The sequence below is a fragment of the Schistocerca americana genome, chromosome 2 (assembly GCF_021461395.2).
Source record: "Schistocerca americana isolate TAMUIC-IGC-003095 chromosome 2, iqSchAmer2.1, whole genome shotgun sequence".
Taxonomy (NCBI): domain Eukaryota; kingdom Metazoa; phylum Arthropoda; class Insecta; order Orthoptera; family Acrididae; genus Schistocerca; species Schistocerca americana.
The window spans coordinates 938,391,603-938,416,611 of NC_060120.1; the positions used below are offsets into that span (position 1 = coordinate 938,391,603).

General features: G+C 40.3%; 1 protein-coding gene across 4 annotated transcripts in view; it reads right to left on the bottom strand.

Moving 5' to 3' along the window:
• Positions 1-25,009, bottom strand: part of LOC124596031 (disks large 1 tumor suppressor protein) — a 940,679-nt gene that overhangs the window by 529,601 nt on the left and 386,069 nt on the right. For all 4 annotated transcript variants that reach the window (XM_047134995.1, XM_047134994.1, XM_047134993.1 and 1 more), the window contains 2 exons: positions 12,167-12,314; positions 1,156-1,255 (listed from right to left, as the gene is read on the bottom strand). In XM_047134995.1, coding sequence (XP_046990951.1) covers positions 1,156-1,255; positions 12,167-12,314 — 248 coding nt within the window. The remainder of the gene's footprint in view (positions 1-1,155; positions 1,256-12,166; positions 12,315-25,009) is intronic.

Sequence of the window (25,009 nt, forward strand, 5' to 3'; positions counted from 1 at the left end):
GTCTCTCTCCTGTTGAAAGAAAAATTAATACATCTGCATGCAATGAAAAATGCTAATGGGTCCTGTTTTCCAGTTGTCTACAAATCAAAAAATAATGCATATATGGACAGTGGTATTTTTAAAAACTGGTTCCATGATGATTTTGTGCTAAGTGTAAGAAGATATTTGGAGGAAGAGAGTCTTCTACCAAGGGCCATATTGTTTATTGACAATGCACTATCACATCCGGGAGTGGCGGAGCTCATCAGTTGTGACATCAGAGTGAAGTTCTTCTGTCCTAATGTAACAGCTCTTCTACAACCAATGGATCAAGATGCACTGATGAACATCAAACACGTATACTGTACTAAATCACACCAGCTGTTCCCTCTTCTTCAGTTAATTTTCTGGGTAAATTAACTGTATAAAGGGGAGCAACTGGTGTGATTTATGTATTTAAATTGGTAAATATTAAAGAAGTGACTTTTATAGTCTTCTTGGGGTCAAGTCACCGAACTATCGACTCCAATGTAGATGATAGTGACATAGATGCCTGGTTGCAGTGTGATAGTCATACTGGTTACAGCTTCATGACCAGTGACAAAATTTGTATTGCTACCTGTTGTACCACAGAGAATGACTGATTTCAAGGGAAGAAGTAATGCCTCCAGAGCTGGATACCCAGTGGACATTAGCCAGAAGAAACTCCAGCTGAACTGATGTTAGTGAGATGTCTAGGCAGTTGCGCATCTCTCAAATGCCACAAACGCTTGAAAAAAACCTTACACACTATTTCAGTAAATAAACATAACTATAGAGTTCAAGTAACAGAAAAGTGTTTCTTCTTAGAGCCACAATAAATTGTTAGTACTCTGTGGTACACAGTAGAGTTCTTGCAAAAAGTAGAATATTTCTGGATTATATGGATTTTCAGTAATTCAGATTACACCTAGTCCCACCTAGATTCTTCTGTACTATAAAAAGTGAATGATACCCACATGCATGCCTAAAATCTTGTTAGTCAGCCAAGAAACATTCTCAAGCAATCAAGAACTAACAAATGTTAAGTCCCTTTACGTTCTTAAATTACAAAAGCAACTTAACATCCACTTAAGAATGTTAAAACTTTTGTACTATACGAAGTGTTTGTTACAAAATTTAGACATAATTACTCACCTAGAGACGTCTTCTTCACTGACAGCCCGTGGCGTCGATGCCTGCAGTGTCATTGGAGTGTTGAGAGAATCGGAATATGGCATCTGTGATTCTGATGGAGCTGCAACAAGAAAGTATCTTTAAGCAAAAACCTACTGAAGCCCTTTCCTTTTCAACAAGTGCATTGCAAATGAGTGTGTCAAAATTATAAATGGAACAGTAAACAGATGTGATCTCCCAATTTTTAGTAATTTAATGCACTGAAACCAGCCTGTGTAATAATGTCTGCCAACACCACCATTAGCTAAAGTGCAACTTTGTGTGCCTGTCTTGTTACATTTTATTTATTTCAACAGTGGAAATGCCAGTTCAGAATATCAACAATGTGGAAAAAGATAGATTGCTACTTACCATAAACATGAGATGTCAAGTTGCAGACAGGCACAATTAAAGGACACTTACACATTAGCTTTCAGCCACAGCCTTCAACAGGAAAGGAGCCACACATACCATTCATTCACACAAGCAAGCACACGACTGCCAACCTCTGCAGCTTGGGCCAGCTGCTGGAGTTGTTGGTCACGTGTGCTTGAGGTGCTGATGGATGACGTTTGTTCTGTGGAGTGCTCAACTGCCTGGTCATCAGCGCCCGTACAAAGTCCCAATTTTTACCCAGTCCAACTTCTACACAGTCCAATTTCTACACGGTCACTGCCTCGAATGATGATGATGACAATGGAATGATGAGGACAACACAAACACCGTACTCAGGCAGAGAAAATCCCCAACCCAGAAGGGAATTTAACCCGGGACTGCGTGATCCAGAGGCAGCAACGCTCACCACTAGACCATGAGCTGTGGACTGCTTGAGGTGCGCCTGCTTGTGTGAATGAATGGTGTATGTTCCTCTTTTTCTGATGAAGGCTGTGGCCAAAAGCCAATGTGCAAGTGTCTCTTAATTGTGCCTGTCTGCAACTTAATGTGTCATCTTTATATTAAGCAGCAATATATCTTTTCCTAAATTGTTGATTTTATTTATTTATTTATTTAATATGGTCAGATATATTGATAATAGTTTATCATTAACAACTGAATAATCAAAACGGTTAAAGTAAATTTTTTTTAAACCATTTTTTAAAAATTACATATCTATTCAACTCACTTTCTTTCATTGCACGTACAGATGAGCACTAGCGACAATGAAATACCAAACTGTCTTTTTATCGAAAATCACAATTAGTGTCACTGACAATGGTTTGTTAGAAGGCAAAATTTTAACAGAAATCTACAACATTTTCCTCTTACAGGTGTTCCAATCAGCTGCACAATTTCTTCACTATACTGGAAGTGGTTGTCTTCACTTACATCATTGTTTAAGGGCATTCATTGCTGATTCAGGGAAACTGTTCTATATAGATGGTATACAAACCATATTCCAGTGTGAGAGCAAGATATGGGCATTACCATGTAGTCACATATATAAATTCTTTTTCATTTTGGGGTGTTTATTGCCAATGAAAATGTATATAAATCATTCAAGGTTTATAAAGTGTCTACTCCTTAGGTTTCAACAGTTAAAAAGTGTACACCTGAAACCAAATGTCCAACAAAAGATGGAAACATCAAGAAAGTGTACTACCTGGTATTGGACAATTGATGATTAAAGGTTCAGGTCAGAGACGCATCAGAGAGAAAGACTGTGGAATATTTCACATCAAGAATCAATAGAAAGTTTTGTACATGAAAATGGAACATTTGCTGAATGTGAAAATGAATTTGTCAGCTTTTGTTTGAACTCTTTGAAGAAGAATCCAAATACATTTGTGTGGTTTCACTCCACTGCTTCAAGCTTTGACTTCTCTCTAGAAGAATCCTAATACTCTTGTGCACAGATTTGCTATGTGATTGAGATGTATCAACCCATTACTTCAAGCTGGAAACAAAACAGCAATCAAAGCAGTGACTGGATACTGTCAGTCCTACACCTAAAAAGTCAGTTTTTTCTGCAAGTCCTCTGGACCACACAGATAAAGAATTATGTGAGAAGGTGTCTGACTGGAGAGAAAAAAATCATCTTTGAAGCACACTGCAGCTACCCACACAAGTGCTTTCACTGCAGCTACCCACACAAGTGCTTTGGTAATGAGAAAATTGTGGGATCTGTAGTACAAATTGTCAGAAATCCAGTCTCTTCACTGCAATTGTCACCCTCTCACTTTTCCTCATAAATATAAGAAAATCAATGGCTGGAGAATATCTTGCATCCAGTGAAAAGGATTTTGCTGCTGTGCATGGATATTTTATAAAACTTTCAGGATTACACTTGTGATGGAAAGATAATGGGCAAAGTGATGCACTGAGGTAAAAGGGGACTACATCACGACATCTGTGTGCTTTTGACTTTTTTCGTAGATAGAGAGAGAGAGTATATTTCACTGCCAGGCTGAGAATCTGTTCCTTGCCATCATATAATTGCAAAGTACATATTACAGTGTAATTCAGTTCACTGTAATAAATAGTGCTAGACCTTTAATACTGTTGCAACAGAAAACACAATGCACTGATAAAAGAAATAAATTCCTGAAATGAACTTTTACAAATAATACTATCTAGAGGACTTAATATATTTTTATTTATTATATTACTGACATGTTTCAGCTACTGATGTCATCAGATACAAACTTAGAGCTTATGAAACAAAGTTTAGTGTCAGTTGCAATATAATCTATCCTGTGCTTCGGCATAGGTTTTATTGCAACTGCAAATTCTAAGGTTTGATCTGGCGCTGGAAGTACTCAAAACATTTCAATAATGTAATAAATAAAAAAACACATTGAGTGTTACAGACAGTATCAATCACACAAGTAATTAACAACCGAAAGGTGACATCTCCTAACTTATGGAAGACAGAGAATGTAATCATTAGCTATGACAAAAATCTGGGAAAGTCTATGAAAATACTTCATTTCAAGCTTTGGAAACATTTCAATACATGTGCTTTGACTGAGATGTTTTCCTTTCCTTCATTTCATCTTCTGTTTTATTGTCTCTTCCCGATTTTTCACAAAAATAACTTTTTTTTAGAAGCTTCAGAGTCACTACTCACGTCAAAGTTTCTCTTTCAATCTTGCTCTGACTCTCAGGGTCCTTAGCTTGTATAAACAAGCTATGAATAATTATTTCTTGGGAGGACCTCTATAAGTGAATATTTATGAAAAAGATAGGGCTAGCAAAGTCCTCATGGCATGTTTAAAAGACTCTTCTGAAATCATGTCCAATATTCTCTTACTATTCTATCATGCTCCCCTGTAGACTCTCAAACATTCAAAAAGGTGTTATTTATCAGCTTCCCCCCCCCCCCTCCCCCCCCCCCTCCCACAAAAAGTGGGTCACTTTAATTTAGAACCAGTGGTGAAATGGTTATTGCATCTGTTATCAGTGCACAGTTGCTGAACCACTTCAAGCATCACAAATGCACACATAGAGAGAAAGTGAGAGAACTGATGCTTTATTTTGATGCACTTAATTTTTTTACTTGATTTCTTTAGCCTTCAGTGCCATGGAATTACATGTTTAAATTATATACTGATTCTGTGAGAATCTGAGATAATGAGAAATTTTGCTTAATGTATTGGGATGACTCAGATGGGAAGCACAATCTACATACATCTGTGTTCAGGCCCTAATTCAGCACAATTTCAATTTTTATGTAAAATCAATGCAGCATATACTCTACAGAGAGTAAATCATTATTGGTTAGTATTTATTTGAATAAATGGCAGTTGGTGTTTCTCTTTCCTTGAAGTCTTTCTGATGTTGTCATGGCCAAGCCATGTGCAGGCTTAATCTAAGCTTAACCATTGATACGGACTGTATTGCCTATCATGAGGTACAATGTCATGGCCTATTGCTATTTCTATGAACAATTTTACATTACACTTTGATCAGGCATATATAGGTATATATTTAAAGCATTCCATTTCAGTTTTTTGTTTCCTACTGCATTTATTGCTTTTATCTAATCCTGTATATGTGCTTCTTTATTCTGCTGTCTCAACAGCAGCCACTAACAATTTCACTTGTATGTATTTCATTTGTATGTCTCTATTTATTTGCCCTCTTTCCTAGCAGATCAAACCTATTCATTTCCATCTGTTGGAGGATCAATCTTAGCACATACATTTTCTAATTAGCAAGACAACAATGGCCAAGAAATGTGTATTTAAACATTCCAATGGATTGAAAAATTGCATTGGAGCAATGAATCACTACATAGAAATAAGGAAAGTTGTGGGACATGTCAAAAATAGAATAAATCGATGCTGACTACCCAAAGTCTTGTTAGTGGTAGACTGGTTTCACTGGTGATGATAATAATACGGAAATCAAACAAAGAAATTTACTTACTGTCTTCGCCTTTCAACATCAAAATAAAACATTGTTTACCATTCCAAGGGGATATATTTAGGCCCTTTTCATTGCAGATCACAACAACACTTCCCAAACTGAAATTTAGCCAGATACACAACTGTGCTACACCCCTTGAATTACACAGCCTGAAATGAAACTACATTACTACTGGATGTTAGGCAAACCAGTAAATTTCGGTTTCTTTTTTTTTTTTTTTTTTTTTTGCCACACCAATATTGACTTGAATGGCAATTCTCAAAAATTTCCAATTAAAAAATTTCTTGGAATGCCCTATATTCAATGGATTGGTTCATATTGTATAAAGCAGCAGTGGGCATTGAAGCACAACTCCAACAATGACCAAAATAGCAACAAAGTGGCATCACTTCTTACCCAACATTGTTGGGAGCAGTGAATGAACACTGAAAAATAAAAGCTGGGTTCAGTACCAAAAGGAAGACATTTATAAAGTGCATTACAAACATATGAACATGTGTATTTAGCATACATGAAACACACCGATCACTGATGCTACAAATAACCTGATAACAACAGAGGCAAATGTAACAATGAAATGTTGAAGGCAATGTTGAGAAATGGATTTTTTTCCTTCTGTTCACTATGACATAAGAACATATAAGGCAATAATCTATTCGTTGACAAGGAAACATTTATAAAATAATGTCCTTCACTTAAATAGATTATCACTGAAATGTTATGAGTTTACTAATGCCATGTCAGCAATTGCTGTTAATTACTTACATAGAAACACCTGCAGATGAACTCATCTTACTTCTACAAAATTTATGAGAAACATCTCAACTGACAAAAAGTTATTTGCCTTGAAATATCAAGACACACCAGCTGAAAGAAGAGAGATAGGAATGGAAGTAATATCAAAAATTTACATTGAAACCATAAAGCCAAGTCAAACATTTGCAGAGTCCTCCCTAAATCCCATTCATTACATCCCATTGGAAGAAAACAATAATATACACAAAGTAATGAAATGGATGTACCTTCACATATTGAAATCATTTCAAAGATGTTTCAGAGATAATTCTTAACATGCATGTCAGAATAAGCGAGAAACCACTGCTACTGACCACTACTGAAATATACTCATGCTGTTTTGCTGAAATTCCTTCATTTATGAAATATGAAGATTTATAATCTTCAAGAATCAAAGCAATTTTTTGTTGTACTATCATGTTAAATTATTTCAGAAAATTGTAATACACTAATTTGGATGACATTTTTCTAACTGTCCATTCTATCTGTCCATCCCATTCCACATTTTCGAGAACATATCACTTAGAATTAGTGGAAGTAATATCAGCATATTATTTCATTTTTGTAAATATATAATATTGACAATTTTCTTTTTGTGACATGTTTTACTGCACTAGTCACTGATGTACAAACATCACTGCGGCAAGACCTATCATAAAGTTTGAGCAAGAAATAATATATTAAGAACACTGGTTAATAGCAGATGGGAAGCTGAACCAAACAGGCAACACAAATGAAACACACCAACTAATGACCAGCTGTATGAAACCTACGTAGCTTGATAAACTATACAGACCACTAACTCACAAAGCATTGGTCACAAGCACCTTAGGAAGCATAAACATACTTTCAATTAAGATCACACCTGGAAAAATCCCATGCAAGATTCTTGAACAAAGACCTTATCAGGCCTCCTCCACTGCAGGAAACATCCAGCAGTGAGAACTTGAGATGGAAGATTTGGAAGAACTTCAGCTGCATCAGAATCAGTGTAGCACCATGGAAGGCAACCTCATCCTGTAAGGCCTTATTCAGGATTATCACAATATATGTGATCATAGCAAACATCACAATATGGGACACCTCCAAACATGTCCTAATTGACCCAGTAAATGTTCCCTCGATGAATTGTAGCAGGAAGTACAGAAATACTGAAAGTGGCCTATTTTGGGCAGATCTACTCCCTATGGATCTAATGAAATAAAAGCTTATTTATATACATACTATCTATCCCTTGGAATATGCGTTCTTCCAAGTAGTCAACCACAATTGGTGAGAGGAATAGCCAAACCAAGGATCACTCTTCCGATCTGACAGCTAATGGCAAGTAGCATCCTGGGAATACAATTTGTTTATCTAGGTACTGTGCTTAATAAACAAGTGTGGTGCAGTGATATAACATACATGAAACCATTATTTGTGGAAGCACCAAGCACCTTTCTAGTGCTACTAATGTGTATCATGAATCACAGCTTTCTCAGTAAAGTGGTAATTTTCTGTAATGCTGGAACAATTCTCACAATGTCACCAAACATACTTGGAGCAAAGAGCAACATGTGATCCTACAGGTTACCAGTTATTCCCATATATTCATATATTCAGAGTTTGAGCCTTATAGAGCTTGTTTGTAAAAGTTAATTTTTAAAATCACATCAACAAATGCCCCAATGGTCTCCCTGCTTGCAGCAAAAATGACAATGGTTTGTTGTGTAAATTACTATGGTGGAGCACTTAGCCATAAAGTTGAAAATGTGGGCATGGGTACATAATGGAAAGAAACTATATATTGAGTGTTTAGCTGTCAAAGTTAAAGAGTCCCCACCAGGCAGTAGCGCAACAATTAATTTTATCTTGTGGTGCTACAAAGTGGCATCTCTGCATATAATTATAAGCACAATAAATGCAAATGTTAACAGAACCATTAATAAACAACTTTTTATTAAAAAGTAACTTCTCAAATGAAGTGCAAGATTAGCTGAATCAGAGAGCCAATGCTCTCACATAATTCTTTTAGTCGTGGGTGTTTCACTGATATGCAAACTGCTCGAGGGAAATGTGATAAGAGTAAAACAGATATGTAAATCCTTTCTGCAGTGATATGACAAAGTGCACATGTGAAAGCCTGAATGTAAGCATCACAATAAAATGACACTGCATGAGAGTCTCAGAGGCATTTAAATAAGAAAATGCCCGTAAAGAAAAGAGCCCCAAGATGAAAACAGCAGTAACTAAAATGATGTGCCAGGACACAGCACCCTTTGAATCGACAGACAATTTTTCTAGATCCTTGCTAGCAACAACTGATTGGCATCCAAAGTTCATTACTTTAAGAAAGTAATGCGGACTCACACGTACTACCTACAGTAAGTAGGAGACCCTCATTATGACAAGCACACCTTGAATTATAAATTACTACAACAGTGGGAAAACTGCAAGAATGTAAAAAATATTTTGTTGGCATAGTTACTGGCTTAGGCATTGAAAATTTGGCTCCTGTATATTTCCATAATGTAAGTAATCAGCATTTCTAAACAGTCATACTATTTATGAGACTCAACTAATGGGATTCACATAACTGGCCAATTTATAGTTTTCAAATACTTTATTAAGTTACTTTACTTTTACTTTATTTCACAGGCTATTTAAAAACCACCAATTTGAAAAGACACGTGGCAAACTTGACATACGTACTCAGTGCCTATTGTAGCTCCTCACTCACAGACAAGTTCCATACTTCCAGCCAAATCTTCACTTGAGGGTACAATTAGGGCATCATATAGGCAACTATTACTCAGTCACCCGTAAAAGTTTTACATCACTGTGCTGGAGCATTTTTGCAATGACTGAATCAATTTTAACATTTCACTTTTGGATGGATAATTTTACGAGTAAATATTTTAGTGACATGATTTGTCTTCATAAATCACGCACACACACACACACACACACACACACACACACACACACACACACTTGTCATTCCACAATGGTGAGAGTAGGTTTACGTTACAAATTCACATGGGTTTCGACTCACTGGTAGCATCAAGAACCTGTGTATGAGAACACATATTAATTCTCCTCACTACTAGTTCATCCATCCTACCTGTTCCCACAAAGTTCTACACAAATGAAAAACAAATTTAGTGACATTTACAGTATTCTTTTACTTATATGTTTATGACAGCTGAAAATACTATACATATTTCAGCAGGGCATGTATCATGCTAATGCTCCCTTATTTTATTATTCTAAGAACCTAGGTTTCAAAAAGAGTGACGCAACATGAAATTAGCTAACATACAGAAATCAACACAGCTAAACTTGCTTTTTACATCTAACGATCATAAACGTATTGGAGACTGGGGGCTAGTGATATTGATATAATATGGACACACTTTCACATGCAACACAGTGGAAATTACATTTTCTCTTCATGCAGCTGTAACTCCAGCTACATGTTGCATTGAGAATTCAATGGCTTCTTGAATCTCTGTTTACAATGCAACAGTAAAATGACAATGAGCAGAACTAACCAAAATAATATACAGCAGGAAGGAAGGTCATGCTTCAGCAACTTATTAGCCATGAGGTCTTCAGTGGCAGAAGACTAAATTTAATTGAATACAGACAGAGGAAGGATCATTCTGTTGCCTTATAGAAGGAATCTTACTATCATCCAAGTGAAACATTTAAAGAAACATTAGTTACATGGGCAACTAATTTCAGTTCTTTAACACATACCCAAAATAACCATAACCAGTCTGAAAAATAACTGCCAACAACAACACAAAGTAGTAGCAACAAAAAGAAAATTGAAAATTTTCCAACAACTTGTTCATTGAAACTCCAGCCTGAAGCCATGTGGGCCAGGTTCTTTTACTTACTATGAACACAATGCTATCTCAGCCACATTTTCTTGTGTTTCCTTTTTAAATTCTAATACACACTTCTTGATGTATAATACATTATTGTTGCTTATTACACAACTTTTCTAATAATTAAGTCTGACACTTAACGACTTATGTAAAATGTCAGAGTTCGCAGTTATTCTCTTCTGTAAGCCTGCCTCTAAAAACGTTTTCGATGAGGAAAATGACACTAGCACTGAAAAACATGCAGCTCATTGTACAACTGAATTTTACTATGTGATTCTAGTAACTTCAAGAAGAATGAACACTACTGAATCTGCATGAAGCATAAGGAAGCATACAAGGTTAACGTGATTGGATGTTTCTTTTTGCATACTTTCTCAAATTTACACTATAGCACTTCAAATGAATATTATTTCCAATTATATGAGAAAAATGTGTGTCAAATGCATTACTTAATAACTGTAAAACATATGTCAATGAAATTGTATATATATATAAAAAAACAAAGATGAGGTGACTTACTGAACGAAAGCGCTGGCAGGTCGATAGACACACAAACAAACACAAACATACACACAAAATTCAAGCTTTCGCAACAAACTGTTGCCTCATCAGGAAAGAGGGAAGGAGAGGGAAAGACGGAAGGAAGTGGGTTTTAAGGGTGAGGGTAAGGAGTCATTCCAATCCCGGGAGCGGAAAGACTTACCTTAGGGGGAAAAAAGGACAGGTATACACTCACACACACACACATATCCATCCACACATACAGACACAAGCAGACATATTTGTCTTTAAATATGTCTGCTTGTGTCTGTATGTGTGGATGGATATGTGTGTGTGTGTGTGTGCGAGGGTATACCTGTCCTTTTTTCCCCCTAAGGTAAGTCTTTCCGCTCCCGGGATTGGAATGACTCCTTACCCTCACCCTTAAAACCCACTTCCTTCCGTCTTTCCCTCTCCTTCCCTCTTTCCTGATGAGGCAACAGTTTGTTGCGAAAGCTTGAATTTTGTGTGTATGTTTGTGTGTCTATCGACCTGCCAGCGCTTTCGTTCGGTAAGTCACCTCATCTTTGTGTGTGTATATATATATATATATATATATATATATATATATATATATATATATATATATATAGAGAGAGAGAGAGAGAGAGAGAGAGAGAGAGAGAGAGGGAAACATTCCACGTGGGAAAAATATATCTAAAAACAAAGATGATGAGACTTACCAAACAAAAGTGCTGGCAGGTCGACAGACACACAAACAAACACAAACATACACACAAAATTTGAGCTTTCGCAACAAACTGTTGCCTCATCAGGAAAGAGGGAAGGAGAGGGAAATACGAAAGGATGTGGGTTTTAAGGGAGAGGGTAAGGAGTCATTCCAATCCCGGGAGCGGAAAGACTTCCCTTAGGGGGAAAAAGGGACGGGTATATATGTGTGTGTGTGTGTGTGTGTGTGTGTGTGTGTGTGTGTGTGTGTGTAGTAGCTTCAGGATTTGGTATTTGAGATGTAACAGTCAATGCTTCCACAACATGAATCCTAATGTTTGATTATAAAAATGTTGATAATAAATGTGGATACAGCCTCATTCTCTAAAACCAAATCAGAAGAATTATTTACAGTATTTGTTTTACATTACAGTACTATTTTCCTCTGGCACTATACCATAGAGTGAAGATGATTTTAAAGTTTTTGGTATGAGTTGTAGGTGACTCTATAGTTTATTTGCAGATGTATCATGTAAAACAGCTTGCCTAAAATACACGTACAACAAAATGTTTTGTTCTGTTCTAAGGATTACATTCCCATACTTCACACATTCTTACATGTCATTAGATTTTTACATTGCCTAAAACATTGCCAATTTTAACTTAACTGTGTAGGATGAGGTTTTATACTTCAGGTAAAGAAACACTCTACTGTTCCAAAAACAAAGAATACAATATAAGCTTACGTGGTGGAGGTGTATTGGACACATCAGGTGGGGGCGGCAGGTACGCATTTTCTGGTTTCGCCACGAGCAGCACCACTCTGTCTTGTGTGGCCTTCAGAGTTGCAACAGCCTCTTCGTGGGTGACATTTTCCAGATTTTTTTCTCCGTGCTGAAATATAATATTCATTTACCAGGCTAGTCAAAAGCTCTTAGAAAGAAAGTAAATACAAATGACTAATGTAAAATAAAAATTCCACTATTTTTTTTTTTAGAAAATGAATTTGTTATTGTATCCAAAGCAATATTTGTGGTGAACAATTTACATATACAAATTCTGACCCTAAAATAAAATAATAGTATAATGATCATGCAGCCAAAAGCTCAGTTACTACATATAAGTAACATACTTTTTTATACTGTAGAAAAAAGGGATTACATACTTTGTTTTAATTTTTTTAACAGAAAACTTTAGGGAGCATTTGTAACTGTATCATAGTAATGTATATAAAATAATGTAAAACTTCTGTATTTCTCATAAAAATATTTTCATTGTAAATCTTGAAATGTCTCCTGTACAGCAAATCAAATGATTTGAAAACTGTAGGTAATAAATCCAGTTTCACAATAACAATCATGCAGCATACATCAGCGTCCTAGACACAATAAATATAAATATCACTCCTGCAAGGAACATAGCTTGTTGCTTTCCTTCTCAAAAGTGAATGAGAAACATCAGCACAAACAATTGTGAAATACAGCAAGACTTTGAGACATTCATGTGAACATCAATACAAACAAACATTTTGAAATAGACATGAACAGCTACAAAAATATTATAGGTCCCACTCCTTAAATAAACAAAATACTGTAAACAATAGGAATCAGTGAAATAGTTACATATATGTGCATTAAAGCTTGCAAAACTTAATATACGACACAATCAAATTTAGTAGCTATTGTAAAATTCAATGGTAGAATTCTTACAAAATTTAACTCGTCTTGAAAATAGGACTCAAAAAAAATTGGCGACTGAGTCATTTCATAATACTCTTCGCCAGAATCCTTAGCAACATCATTGGAAGAGGAAATAGGAAACACTGAAAGACTAGTTATTTGTTTTATAAATGAAAAACACACAATGATTTACACTCACAATTCATTCTTCTACCAATGAGTGATGGAATAATCAGCTACAGAATAATTACTGATTCATCTGCAGTTGTTCAGTTTCAGTGAAAGCACTTCAAGTATGTGCAGAAATCCTAATGACACAACAGCACTGTTACTGTGAGACACGACAAAATTTACTGTTAACGTGAGTGCCAAACAAATGGAAACCATTCAGTCAGAGAAAGAGGAATGGAAAGTTATTTTTAGAGGGGAGTGGAAGTCAGCACTTACAAAGTGATATCATGATGAGGTATTTTGAAAACGCAACTGCTTCTTGTAATGCGAAGATTTTTAGGCTGTTTGACTAGTGAGTTAGAGTAGAAAGGATCCAAAGCAGAGAGAAATGAAAGTGGTGTTACACTATTGCTGAAATGGCAAAAGGGAATAACCTACAGTTTGAAATATTCCCCACCCATCCCTAGATTCCACATCAAGTGACATATTTCTATTTCTTAATCTCAAAAAATGATTTGGAAGGAAGGAATATTCTTGGAATTAAGATGTTACCCGTGCTGTACACACATACATGCAGTATTTGAAGCAAACTGATTTGCTGTACAAATAAAAAACAATCATTGTAATCTCACTAGAACCAAATGCACTGAGGTCAACAGAGCTATATTTCATCATCAGACACTTAAGGCAATGCCTTGTTGATGTAGCCATCCTTCTCTACCCCTCACCATCTGTGTCATTTGGTTGTAGTTGTACCAGTTTGTTCCACTAATAACACTTTGTGTTATCAATGTTCTGGGTCTGCATTTAGATTTATCCCTCAGTACTTTTTCTACTAAGTTGTTTTTATGAAGCTGTTTTGTCAAATTATGTGGCCAGTTATTTTAGGTTTCCTCCTCTGTATCATGTTGATCAATGTCCTTCTGTCTTTAATTTATTTTAACATTTGTTCGTTAGATTTTCTATCAGTTCAGGGTGTTTTGTGGCTCTTCTATATACCCACATCTCTACTGATTCTAACTTTTCTTTTCTTGTTTCCCCAGAGTAAAACCTTCACAACAATGCTCGAAATAAATGTTTTTATGATTTTCTTTCTTGTTTCTACATTAAACTGCTTGCTTATTAATAAATGGCGTCAATTCCTGAAAGTTTGTTTAGTCATTGCAAATCTTTTAACACCTATTATATTCGTGTTGTCATCTGTTAATATACACTCCTGGAAATTGAAATAAGAACACCGTGAATTCATTGTCCCAGGAAGGGGAAACTTTATTGACACATTCCTGGGGTCAGATACATCACATGATCACACTGACAGAACCACAGGCACATAGACACAGGCAACAGAGCATGCACAATGTCGGCACTGGTACAGTGTATATCCACCTTTCGCAGTAATGCAGGCTGCTATTCTCCCATGGAGACGATCGTAGAGATGCTGGATGTAGTCCTGTGAAACGGCTTGCCATGCCATTTCCACCTGCCGCCTCAGTTGGACCAGCGTTCGTGCTGGACGTGCAGACCGCGTGAGACGACGCTTCATCCAGTCCCAAACATGCTCAATGGGGGACAGATCCGGAGATCTTGCTGGCCAGGGTAGTTGACTTACACCTTCTAGAGCACGTTGGGTGGCACGGGATACATGCGGACGTGCATTGTCCTGTTGGAACAGCACGTTCCCTTGCCGGTCTAGGAATGGTAGAACGATGGGTTCGATGACGGTTTGGATGTACCGTGCACTATTCAGTGTCCCCTCGACGATCACCAGTGGTGTACGGCCAGTGTAGGAGATCGCTCCCCACTCCATGATGCCGGGTGTTGGCCCTGTGTGCCTCGGTCGTATGCAGTCCTGATTGTGGCGCTCACCTGCACGGCGCCAAACACGCATACGACCATCATTGGCACCAAGGCAGAAGCGACTCTCATCGCTGAAGACGACACGTCTCCATTCGTCCCTCCATTCACGCCTGTCGCGACACCACTGGAGGCGGGCTGCACGATGTTGGGGCGTGAGCGGTAGACGGCCTAACGGTGTGCGGGACCGTAGCCCAGCTTCATGGAGACGGTTGCGAATGGTCCTCGCCGATACCCCAGGAGCAACAGTGTCCCTAATTTGCTGGGAAGTGGCGGTGCGGTCCCCTACGGCACTGCGTAGGATCCTACGGTCTTGGCGTGCATCCGTGCGTCGCTGCGGTCCGGTCCCAGATCGACGGGCACGTGCACCTTCCGCCGACCACTGGCGACAACATCGATGTACTGTGGAGACCTCACGCACCACGTGTTGAGCATTTCGGCGGTACGTCCACCCGGCCTCCCGCATGCCCACTATACGCCCTTGCTCAAAGTCCGTCAACTGCACATACGGTTCACGTCCACGCTGTCGCGGCATGCTACCAGTGTTAAAGACTGCGATGGAGCTCCGTATGCCACGGCAAACTGGCTGACACTGACGGCGGCGGTGCACAAATGCTACGCAGCTAGCGCCATTCGACGGCCAACACCGCGGTTCCTGGTGTGTCCGCTGTGCCGTGCGTGTGATCATTGCTTGCACAGCCCTCTCGCAGTGTCCGGAGCAAGTATGGTGGGTCTGACACACCGGTGTCAATGTGTTCTTTTTTCCATTTCCAGGAGTGTACTTCCTAAGTAGCAAAAATTCATTTACTTGCATTAGTATTGCATTTCCTATGTCAACCCCCTCAATGCCAAAGGGGGAGGGGGGTACCTTGTGCACATCTTTTTAAAATATTGTTATCCAGCCAGTAACTTAATATATTAAATTTTTGGAAAAAATATTACCTGTTTCTAATATTTTCTTCTGCCTGATTCCATAAATATTTTAATTTTTTCAGTTAAACTTAACCCAAAAATTTAACTCTCAGTAGTAGACATTGTTTTCACCAATGACCATCATATTCAATGCCATCATGTTCAGGACCTTATTTACACATCAATATCTCTTTAAAATTATTTTGTAAGTAAAACTGAACTACACTCAATAAAATTTGCATTTTTCAGTTTTTTAGGCTGGGCTTAAAATACCCTCCCCTTGGTAGTACACATTACCGAAAATGTGTTGATGTTGCTAAGAATGTGCTAAAGGATATTTTCATGTTCAAGACCCCACTAACACAGCAGTACCTCTTCAAAAAGTATGTTCGTAATATAAGTCAACAACCATTAACGAATGTTTTGAGCGGGCATAAGGCCTCCCACCCCCTCCCACGCTCTCTTTGTAATGCTCTTTAAGCAAAATGCGTTGGTATTGCTAGGGTTAATGTCTGACCATAATTGTCTTTTCGATTATCTATCACCATTATTCTGAAGCGCTATGTGGAGAATTAAACTTATTTTCTGTAGAAAAAAAAAAAATGTTTTCACTAGGTTTTTTTACCATTTCAAGTTTGTGAATCGTGAAACGTAATAGGTCGGCCATAATTCTTTGTTATAAACTCCACATATAGGGCCAAGAAATGTCTACTTTCTTCAGCGCTGCAAATGTCCCGTCATATCCTCGGCAATAACGAAACCGGCACAGAGAGACGGGGTGCGTCGCTTTGAGTAAACAAAGAGGCAATGCCGGGAAACCGTGTCTGCGGAGGCTGCTATTGCTGGGGTGCATGAGAGCCGTCAGGCTGGCGGGAGTCGGGAAAAACGAGAGATACAGAGCGAGAACGAGAAGCAGCGGCCGTGGATAAATGATGATGGCAGCGGCAGGCCAAAATGGCGCGTCTGATTCCATTTCTCTCCGCGCTGACCGTTACGCGATACATCACAGACGTCACGGCGGTTCTCAAAACCCACCCACAGACACTAGATGGCCGGAGTTATAGTTTCCGGGCGGAATCGTGGGCGGCGCAAACCCGGAGATACAAGGAGCTCCGCAGGCAGATCGATGGCTCCACAGTTCGTAAAGTATTTGGCAAATTTTGAAGAAAACAAACTAAATAGTGCTTGACGGCATTACTGGGAATGGAACGTGGCTGGATGCTCGGACATTAGCATTTGGCGGCAAATGCCGCTGCATAAGATCAGGTAGGCATAACAGGTTTGGCTGCGCATGTGCAGTCAAATGGGAACGTGCGGTTGACGTAACTAGTGCTGTTCTTGAACACAGCTTGAACTGCTCGAGTAATTTAAGTCACAGCTCGGGAAATCTCGAGTTTCCGATCGCCCGGCGGTCTAGCGACTTCTGACGATACTGTCTCCACTACTGTAATGTACTTCCGAATCGCAATTTGGTTCGGTGCTATGCAGTAAACAATGTATACGAGTTCAATAGGAAAACAATTTTAATTATGAAACACATACTGCTGCATATTCTAGGATGCACGTCATGTTTTAAAAACAAAAAATAAATAAAGATCGCAATCAGCACAGCTGTGGCAATTAGTTTATACGAACGTAAGGTAAGCAGAAGAATATGAAAGGGAGATCAACTGTTGCCGAACATCTTTTAATAGACAACCACCCATATGGTGTAGAGTATGAAGTTTTATGAACTGCTAAGAAACGCAGGAGGATAACTGTATTGGAAATGCTTAAACTCAAGAAACATATGACACAGAATGCCAAGTTATCATTAAATGACAAAACTTAATTTCCTTTTTCCCTTGCGCTGAATTCAGCTTTAGTTACACAAATATTAGCTTGCAATATTGTAAATTCAACTTCATTTTTATCTCTTGTTATTTTTAGCGACGCACACGTAAAAAAACTCTATTTTTCATTTTTAGTTATTGTAAATATTTCTGAGAGGTAAAAATATAATACTTTCCTTTCTAAACACTTTACATGTCATCATTGTATTTAAATTTAATGTTTTTTTCTGGAAACAATATAGCCGTTAAACTTCTTATTAAAGTTAGCGATGATGGTTAAATTTAAAATGTACAGCTAATGCAATTGAAAGTGGAGGGAGGGGGGAGGGAGAAAGAAAATGAAAGAGTAGGAACTGATGACATCAACCGCATCGGGAATACATGCGGAATGAGCGGCGGCGAGTGAAAATGTGTGCCGCATCGGGGCTTGAACCGGGGATCTCCTGGTTATTAGGCAATTGTGCTAACCACTGCGTCATCCGGACATTGTTTCTCGAAAATGTGCGGACTATCTCGGCCGCTCTCCAGCTGACTCATAGTCCCACCTAATGCAACCTATCCACAGTTCCCCGTCCATGCCCTCATTGCTCGCTAATTTTAGATTCCCGCTGGAGGTCCAAACAACAGACAGTATGCATTCATATGTGATTCATCTCGATGGGCAATGAATCAACAGTCTTCAGCGCAGATTCACCTTTCGTTCGACTTTCAGCGGAAATCTAGAATTAGCGAGCACGGAAGGCAAGGACAGGGAATGCGGATAGGTGGCGTTAGGTGGGAATGTGAGTGTGCCGAGACAATCCGCACATTTACGATAAACACTGTGCCCGGGTAGCTCAGTAGTTAACGCAAGTGCCTAGTAACGAGTAGATCCCGGGTTCGAGTACCAGTCCAGCGCACATTTTCACTCACTGCTGCTGATTCCACTCAAAGACCCGCTACAGATGATACATTAGTTCCTTCCCCTACCCTTCTTTTTCTTTCTCCACCCTACAACCTCAATTACATCATATGTATCACAGCTGCCGATTCCGGGTGGTGAGCCACTGTGGCCGAGCGGTTCTAGGTGCTTCAGTCTGGAACCGCGCGGCTGCTACGGTCGCAGGTTCGAATCCTTCCTCGGGCATGGATGTGTGTGATGTCCTTAGGTTAGTTAGGTGTAAGTAGTTCTAAGTCTAGGGGACTGATGACCTCAGATGTTAAGTCCCATAGTGCTCAGAGCCATTTGAACCTTTTGATTCCGCGTGGTGTCTGTTCTTTCGGACATGTCTGAAGGAACAGATAACACGCATTCATACAAATGGTTCAAATGGCTCTAAGCACTATGGGACTTAACATCTGAGGTCATTGGTCCCCTTGACTTAGAACTACTTAAACCTAACTAACCTAAGGACATCACACACATCCATGCCCGAGGCAGGATTCGAACCTGCGACCGTAGCGGTCGCGCGGTTCCAGACTGAAGCGCCTAGAACCGCTCGCCCACTCAGGCTGGCAGCTTCATGGTCACCCTAGTACTAACGCCTCTAGCCAAAAGACCTCTTCCCCCACAAAACTTCCGTTTCTCGTACACGTTTACCACTTCGGCTATCCAAGCATGCCTCCAGGACCGACCAAATCTTCCGTATGTCGCAGAGTTGTAACCATCAATAGTGTAGCCCGCCTGGTTAGCTGTGCGGTCTAACGCACGGCTTTCCGGATTGGGAAGGAGCGCCTGGTCCCCAGCACGAATGCGCCCGGAGGACTTGTGTCGAGGTCCGGTGAGCCGGCCAGTCTGTGGATGTTTTTAGGCGGTTTTCCATCTGCCTCGGCGAATGCGGGCTGGTTCACCTTATTCCGTCTCGGCTACAATATGTCGGCGATTGCTGCGCAAACAAGTTCTCCACGTACGCGTTCCGTTCACCACCATTACTCTACCACGCAAACATTGGGGTTACACTCGTCTGGTGTGTGACGTTCCCTTGTGGGGGTGGGGGGGTCCACCGGGGGCCAAACACACAATTCCCTGTAAGAGTGGTTCGGTGTGGAGCGGCAGAGAGGTGAAGTGGACTGCGGTAGTCGTCGTGGGGTTGTGGACCACTGCAGCCGCGGCGGGGAAGGAGCCTCTCCGTCGTTTCTAGGCCGCCGGTATACAATACAGTACTATACAATCAATAGTGTATCATGCATGCCTCGACGGGCTAAAATGACGATAAAATATTTCTCTCCCCCCGTGCCGGAGTCACGAGACGTGCGAGCGTATGGGTTGTGGACTCAGTGACATATGGAACTTTGGGTCGGTCCTGGAGGTCTGGTCGGATAGTGGAAGTCATTAAGGCGATCGCTCGCGATAAGCGGGAAATCCGGATTTGAGTGCCGATGCTGCACAAATTTACATCAGGCACAAACAGCTGACGTCAATCCGGATTCGTAAAATGCAGATCAGTTTTGTAATATCTTTGAACGTCGCACGTCATTTTATCTGTTTCAGTTGTCAGCTAACGGTGGACTAAGAAGCGGAAGGTCGTTTCGTGACCAAATACACATTTTGCAGAACATCAGGAAAGTGTTTTCTATTTAGTATCCTTAGCAACGTATCGCTATGCGTTACACAGTAATACCCCTTTCTAATCGCTATATTCACTCCGAATTGCCTTGTTCATTATATATAACTTTACAATACTCTCCGCAGTGTACAACCGGATAGGTGAGCACGTAATCAGGCCAGGCATAGGCAAAGAGATCCACGTCTCCAATACGAGCGCGCCTAATGTAACACCAATTTGCCGGTTGATGACAGCTTTACGCTAGGAGAAGTTTTGATACTCGGCCTGCACGATATGAAGTCAGCCACGCATTTCGTTGACACGCAGCGCAGGCCGCAGCATACCCGAGGGGATTTTACGTACGCAGCTCTTCCGCCCGTATTCGCGACCGGCGCTCGGACATCTCGTTTTACGAGATACACCAGCACCGCCGGCCGCTTTTACTGCTGCGGGCCAAATATTACTGGCCGCTGGTTCCGGCTGTATGCCAGGGGTCATTGTTTAGTATTCAGCTGACGAGGGCAGCTTCCTCAGCTCACAAGGTCCAGCATACCCTCTTCCACACTCACCCGAAGGAAGGATCTCCTACTCTACTCACAAATTGGCAGTTGATAGAATAATATGTTGATTTTAACTGATGAGAGAGTCCGGTAAAAAGCAATACATTTTACTTTAATTACGGCACTTCTTTCGGGGTAACGCCACTGCAGAATTTTCAAAAAATCATGTTTTATTGGCTTAAAAGATGGTTTGAACCTTCTAAAATATGAAGCAAGAGGTATAATCGTTGAAAAAATTTGTTCTATGAAATTCCGAGGTGCTCCTCTAGCGCCTCGGACGACACGAAACGGCCTACCAGCGTCAACTCGATACCCCTGTAGTGCTTGGGTATACACTACTGGCCATTAAAATTGCTACACCGAGAAGAAATGCAGATGATAAACAGGTATTCATTGGGCAAATATATTATACTAGAACTGACATGTGATTACATTTTCACGCAATTTGGGTGCATATATCCTGAAAAATCAGTACCCAGAACAACCATCTCTGGCCGTAATAACGGCCTTGATACGCCTGGGCATTGAATCAAACAGAGCTTGGATGGCGTGTACAGGCACAGTTTTGCCCATGCAGCTTCAACACGATACCACAGTTCATGAAGAGTAGTGATTGGCGTATTGTGACGAGCTAGTTGCTCGGCCACCATTGACCAGACGTTTTCAATTGGTGAGAGATCTGGAGAATGTGCTGGCCAGGGCAACAGTCGAACATTTTCTGTATCCAGAAAGGCCCGTACAGGACCTGCAACATGCGGTCGTGCATTATCCTGCTGAAATGTAGGGTTTCGCAGGGATCGAATGAAGGGTAGAGCCACGGGTCGTAACACATCTTAAATGTAGCGTCCACTGTTCAAAGTGCCGTCAATGTGAACAAGAGGTGACCGAGACGTGTAACCAATGGCACCCCATACCATCACGCCGGGCGATACGCCAGTATGGCGATAACGAATACACGCTTCTAATGTGCGTTCACCGCGATGTCGCCAAACACGCACGCGACTATCATGATGCTGTAAACAGAACGTGGATTCATCCGAAAAAATGACGTTTTGTCATTCGTGCACCCAGCTTCGTCGTTGAGTACACCATCGCAGGCGCTCCTGCCTGTGATGCAGCGTCAAGGGTAACCGCAGCCATGGTCTCTGAGCTCATAGTCCATGCTGATGCAAACGTCGTCGAACTGTTCGTGCAGATGGTTGTTGTCTTGCAAACGTCCCCATCTGTTGACTCAGGGATCGAGACGTGGCTGCACGATCCGTTACAGCCATGCGGATAAGATTCCTGTCATCTCGACTGCTAAGATTCCTGTCATCTCGACTGCTACTGATACGAGGCCGTTGGGATCCAGCACGGCGTTCCGTATTACCCCCCTGAACCCACCAATTCCATATTCTGCTAACAGTCACTGGATCTCGACCAACGCGAGCAGCAATGTCGCGATAGGATAAACCGCAATCGGGCTAAGCATTTCTCCTCCTTACACGAGGCATCACAACAACGTTTCACCAGGCAACGCCGGTCAACTGCTGTTTGTGTATGAGAAATCGATTGGAAACTTTCCTCGTGTCAACACGTTTTAGGTGTCGCCACCGGTGTCAACCTTGTGTGAATGCTCTGAAAAGCTAATCATTTGCATATCACAGCATCTTCTTCCTGTCGGTTAAATTTCGCGTTTGTAGCACGTCTTCTTCGTGGTGTAGCAATTTTTATGGCCAGTAGTGAAGTTAGAAGCATTTCAAAACAATAACACGTTAGCTTGGCACCAGCAAGTGTCAGTACGTGTAGGAAATAAAACATCTTTGAATCTTGATTTCGTGTGCTGTACTGAATTTTGATAGTTTGTTATCTTATACGAGAGTTGGAACTTAAATAGTGGCAACTATTTATTCACAACCGATACAAAAGAGTTCCATGTTTGCACCAGTTACTGTCCTTCAAAGTAGTCATCAGCGTTGTGTAGAACCCGTTGCCAGCGATGTGGAAGGCGTAGTGTGCCGTTAGCAGAGCCTCTTCTGCTGATGGTGCGAATGGAGTGGCCTACTGCCTGTCGAATCTCTGGAACAGTTCTGAAGCGAATGCCACGAAGCGGTTCCTTCATCTTCGGAATCAAATCAAAGTCACAAGGACTCAAGTCCGTGGAGTATGGTGGATGGTACAGTACTTCCCAGTCCCATCGACCGAACAGAGAGCCACAGCTTGCGCTGTATGCGCCCGCGCATTGTCGTACAAAATGATGGGTGGATTGCGCAGAAAGTGTCGCCGCTTCTTTCGCAAAGCTGATGGCACGTGATTCTCCAAAAACCGAACAGTAATACTGTGCATTGACGGTCTGCCGTGGAGGAACGTAATGCGTTAGGATAACACCATCACAGTCGTACACGAGAATCACCATAGCTTTAGACCGCTCCATTCGCACCATCAACAGAACAGGCTCTGCTAACGGTATACTACGCCTTCCACATCACTGGCAACGGGTTCTACACGACACTGGTGACTTCTTTGAAGCGCAGTAGCAGGTGCTAACATGTAACACTTTCGGATCGGTTGTGAATAAATAGTTGCCGCTATTTAAGTTCCAACCCCCGTAGTATACGGTTTTGCCTTTCAAGTAAAAATGAATAGTAAGAAAGTGTACTCGAAAAGAAAAGGTACGAAAGCATCGTATCCAACGCGGCGTCGAAGCAATACGTTATCAAAGCGCCCAAAGAATAATATGAGGCTGAGAACAGTTCTGAAGGATCAGTGCCTCTGTTAAGAAACTGAAAGTTAGTGACCACGATTCTGATGTGAGTTATGGATTGAGCTATAGGATTATAAATTTTCTTGCCGTGTTCTTTGTTATTTCTCAACACGTGAAATGTAAAACGTGCACTCCGACCTCACGTTGCAAGAACGAAGTCCTCGAGGCTTAGGCTTCACAGTAATTATTGCTTGCGCAAACTCACCAGAAGTTGTTATAACAAGTAGTAAGTTTATACCGAATAGATACGAAATCAACTGTCGAATCGCCCTAACACTACGCCTGCTTGAAGTAGGGTAAAACGAAATTGTAAAGATGTGTGCGTTCACGGAATTGCCACGACCAATATTTCAATCGTTCAATGATAAACTAGTGGATATGATTTCGATCGCAACGGCAACAGCACGATAGAACAGTCTTGGGATAGCAGATTAATGGTAAGTATTTTCTAAAATTAGAATGTATTCATTTGTTCATGTCCATAACACATAACAAAACTTCAAACGCGTTTTTCTCGGAATATGACTTTTCAAAACGCCACCCAGCATAACTCCAACAGTTTTCAATCTTTTCATTTGAAAATTTAACCACAACTTTCAAATAACATTTCAAAGTGAACCACGTGGGAGAGTTTCTATTAGTTAATTTCAACAATATTTATTAATAAATGACTGTCCTTTTTTGGTGAATATTGAGCGATTTTATTCAAACACTCGCCAATCAGACAAAAATCAATATTTTTAAAATCCGTTATGTGGTTCACTAGCTACACTGACGTAGATTACATAGATTTTTTTTCTTTTGCAGATTCAAATGGGCACCAGTCACAATGCGTACCACAGATCGCCTCAAATTCATCATGCCTCAGGAGAATTACTACGGTGTCCCATTCTGTAATATTTTCCGGCAAAACATTTTTGTAATATACTTAAATACATACTCAATAACTACCCCAACTATTATTTCTTTATCACCATTCCTTCCACCCAAAACAAGTCAAGGCAACGCTTTTTTAGATGGTTACAGTGGTGTTACCCCTTAACATATTCTCATTTGACAATACCGTTTAGCCAGCGAGATCTCAGTTATTTATTGCCATCGGAGAAGTTCGTTTAGTAAAGCTCTCCAAAATACTCCGGTATGGTGGTTACCAACTTCTTGCATGTTGAAAATTTTTGGCCATCAAGCCAAATTAGAGAATACGAATATGTCACTTGAGACTAAATCAGACGAAAATACAGAACTGAAAGCGGAGTTAGACAAGGAGGTTACGTACCAGCACAATTACTGATACCCTCAGCGAGTCTAGCGCA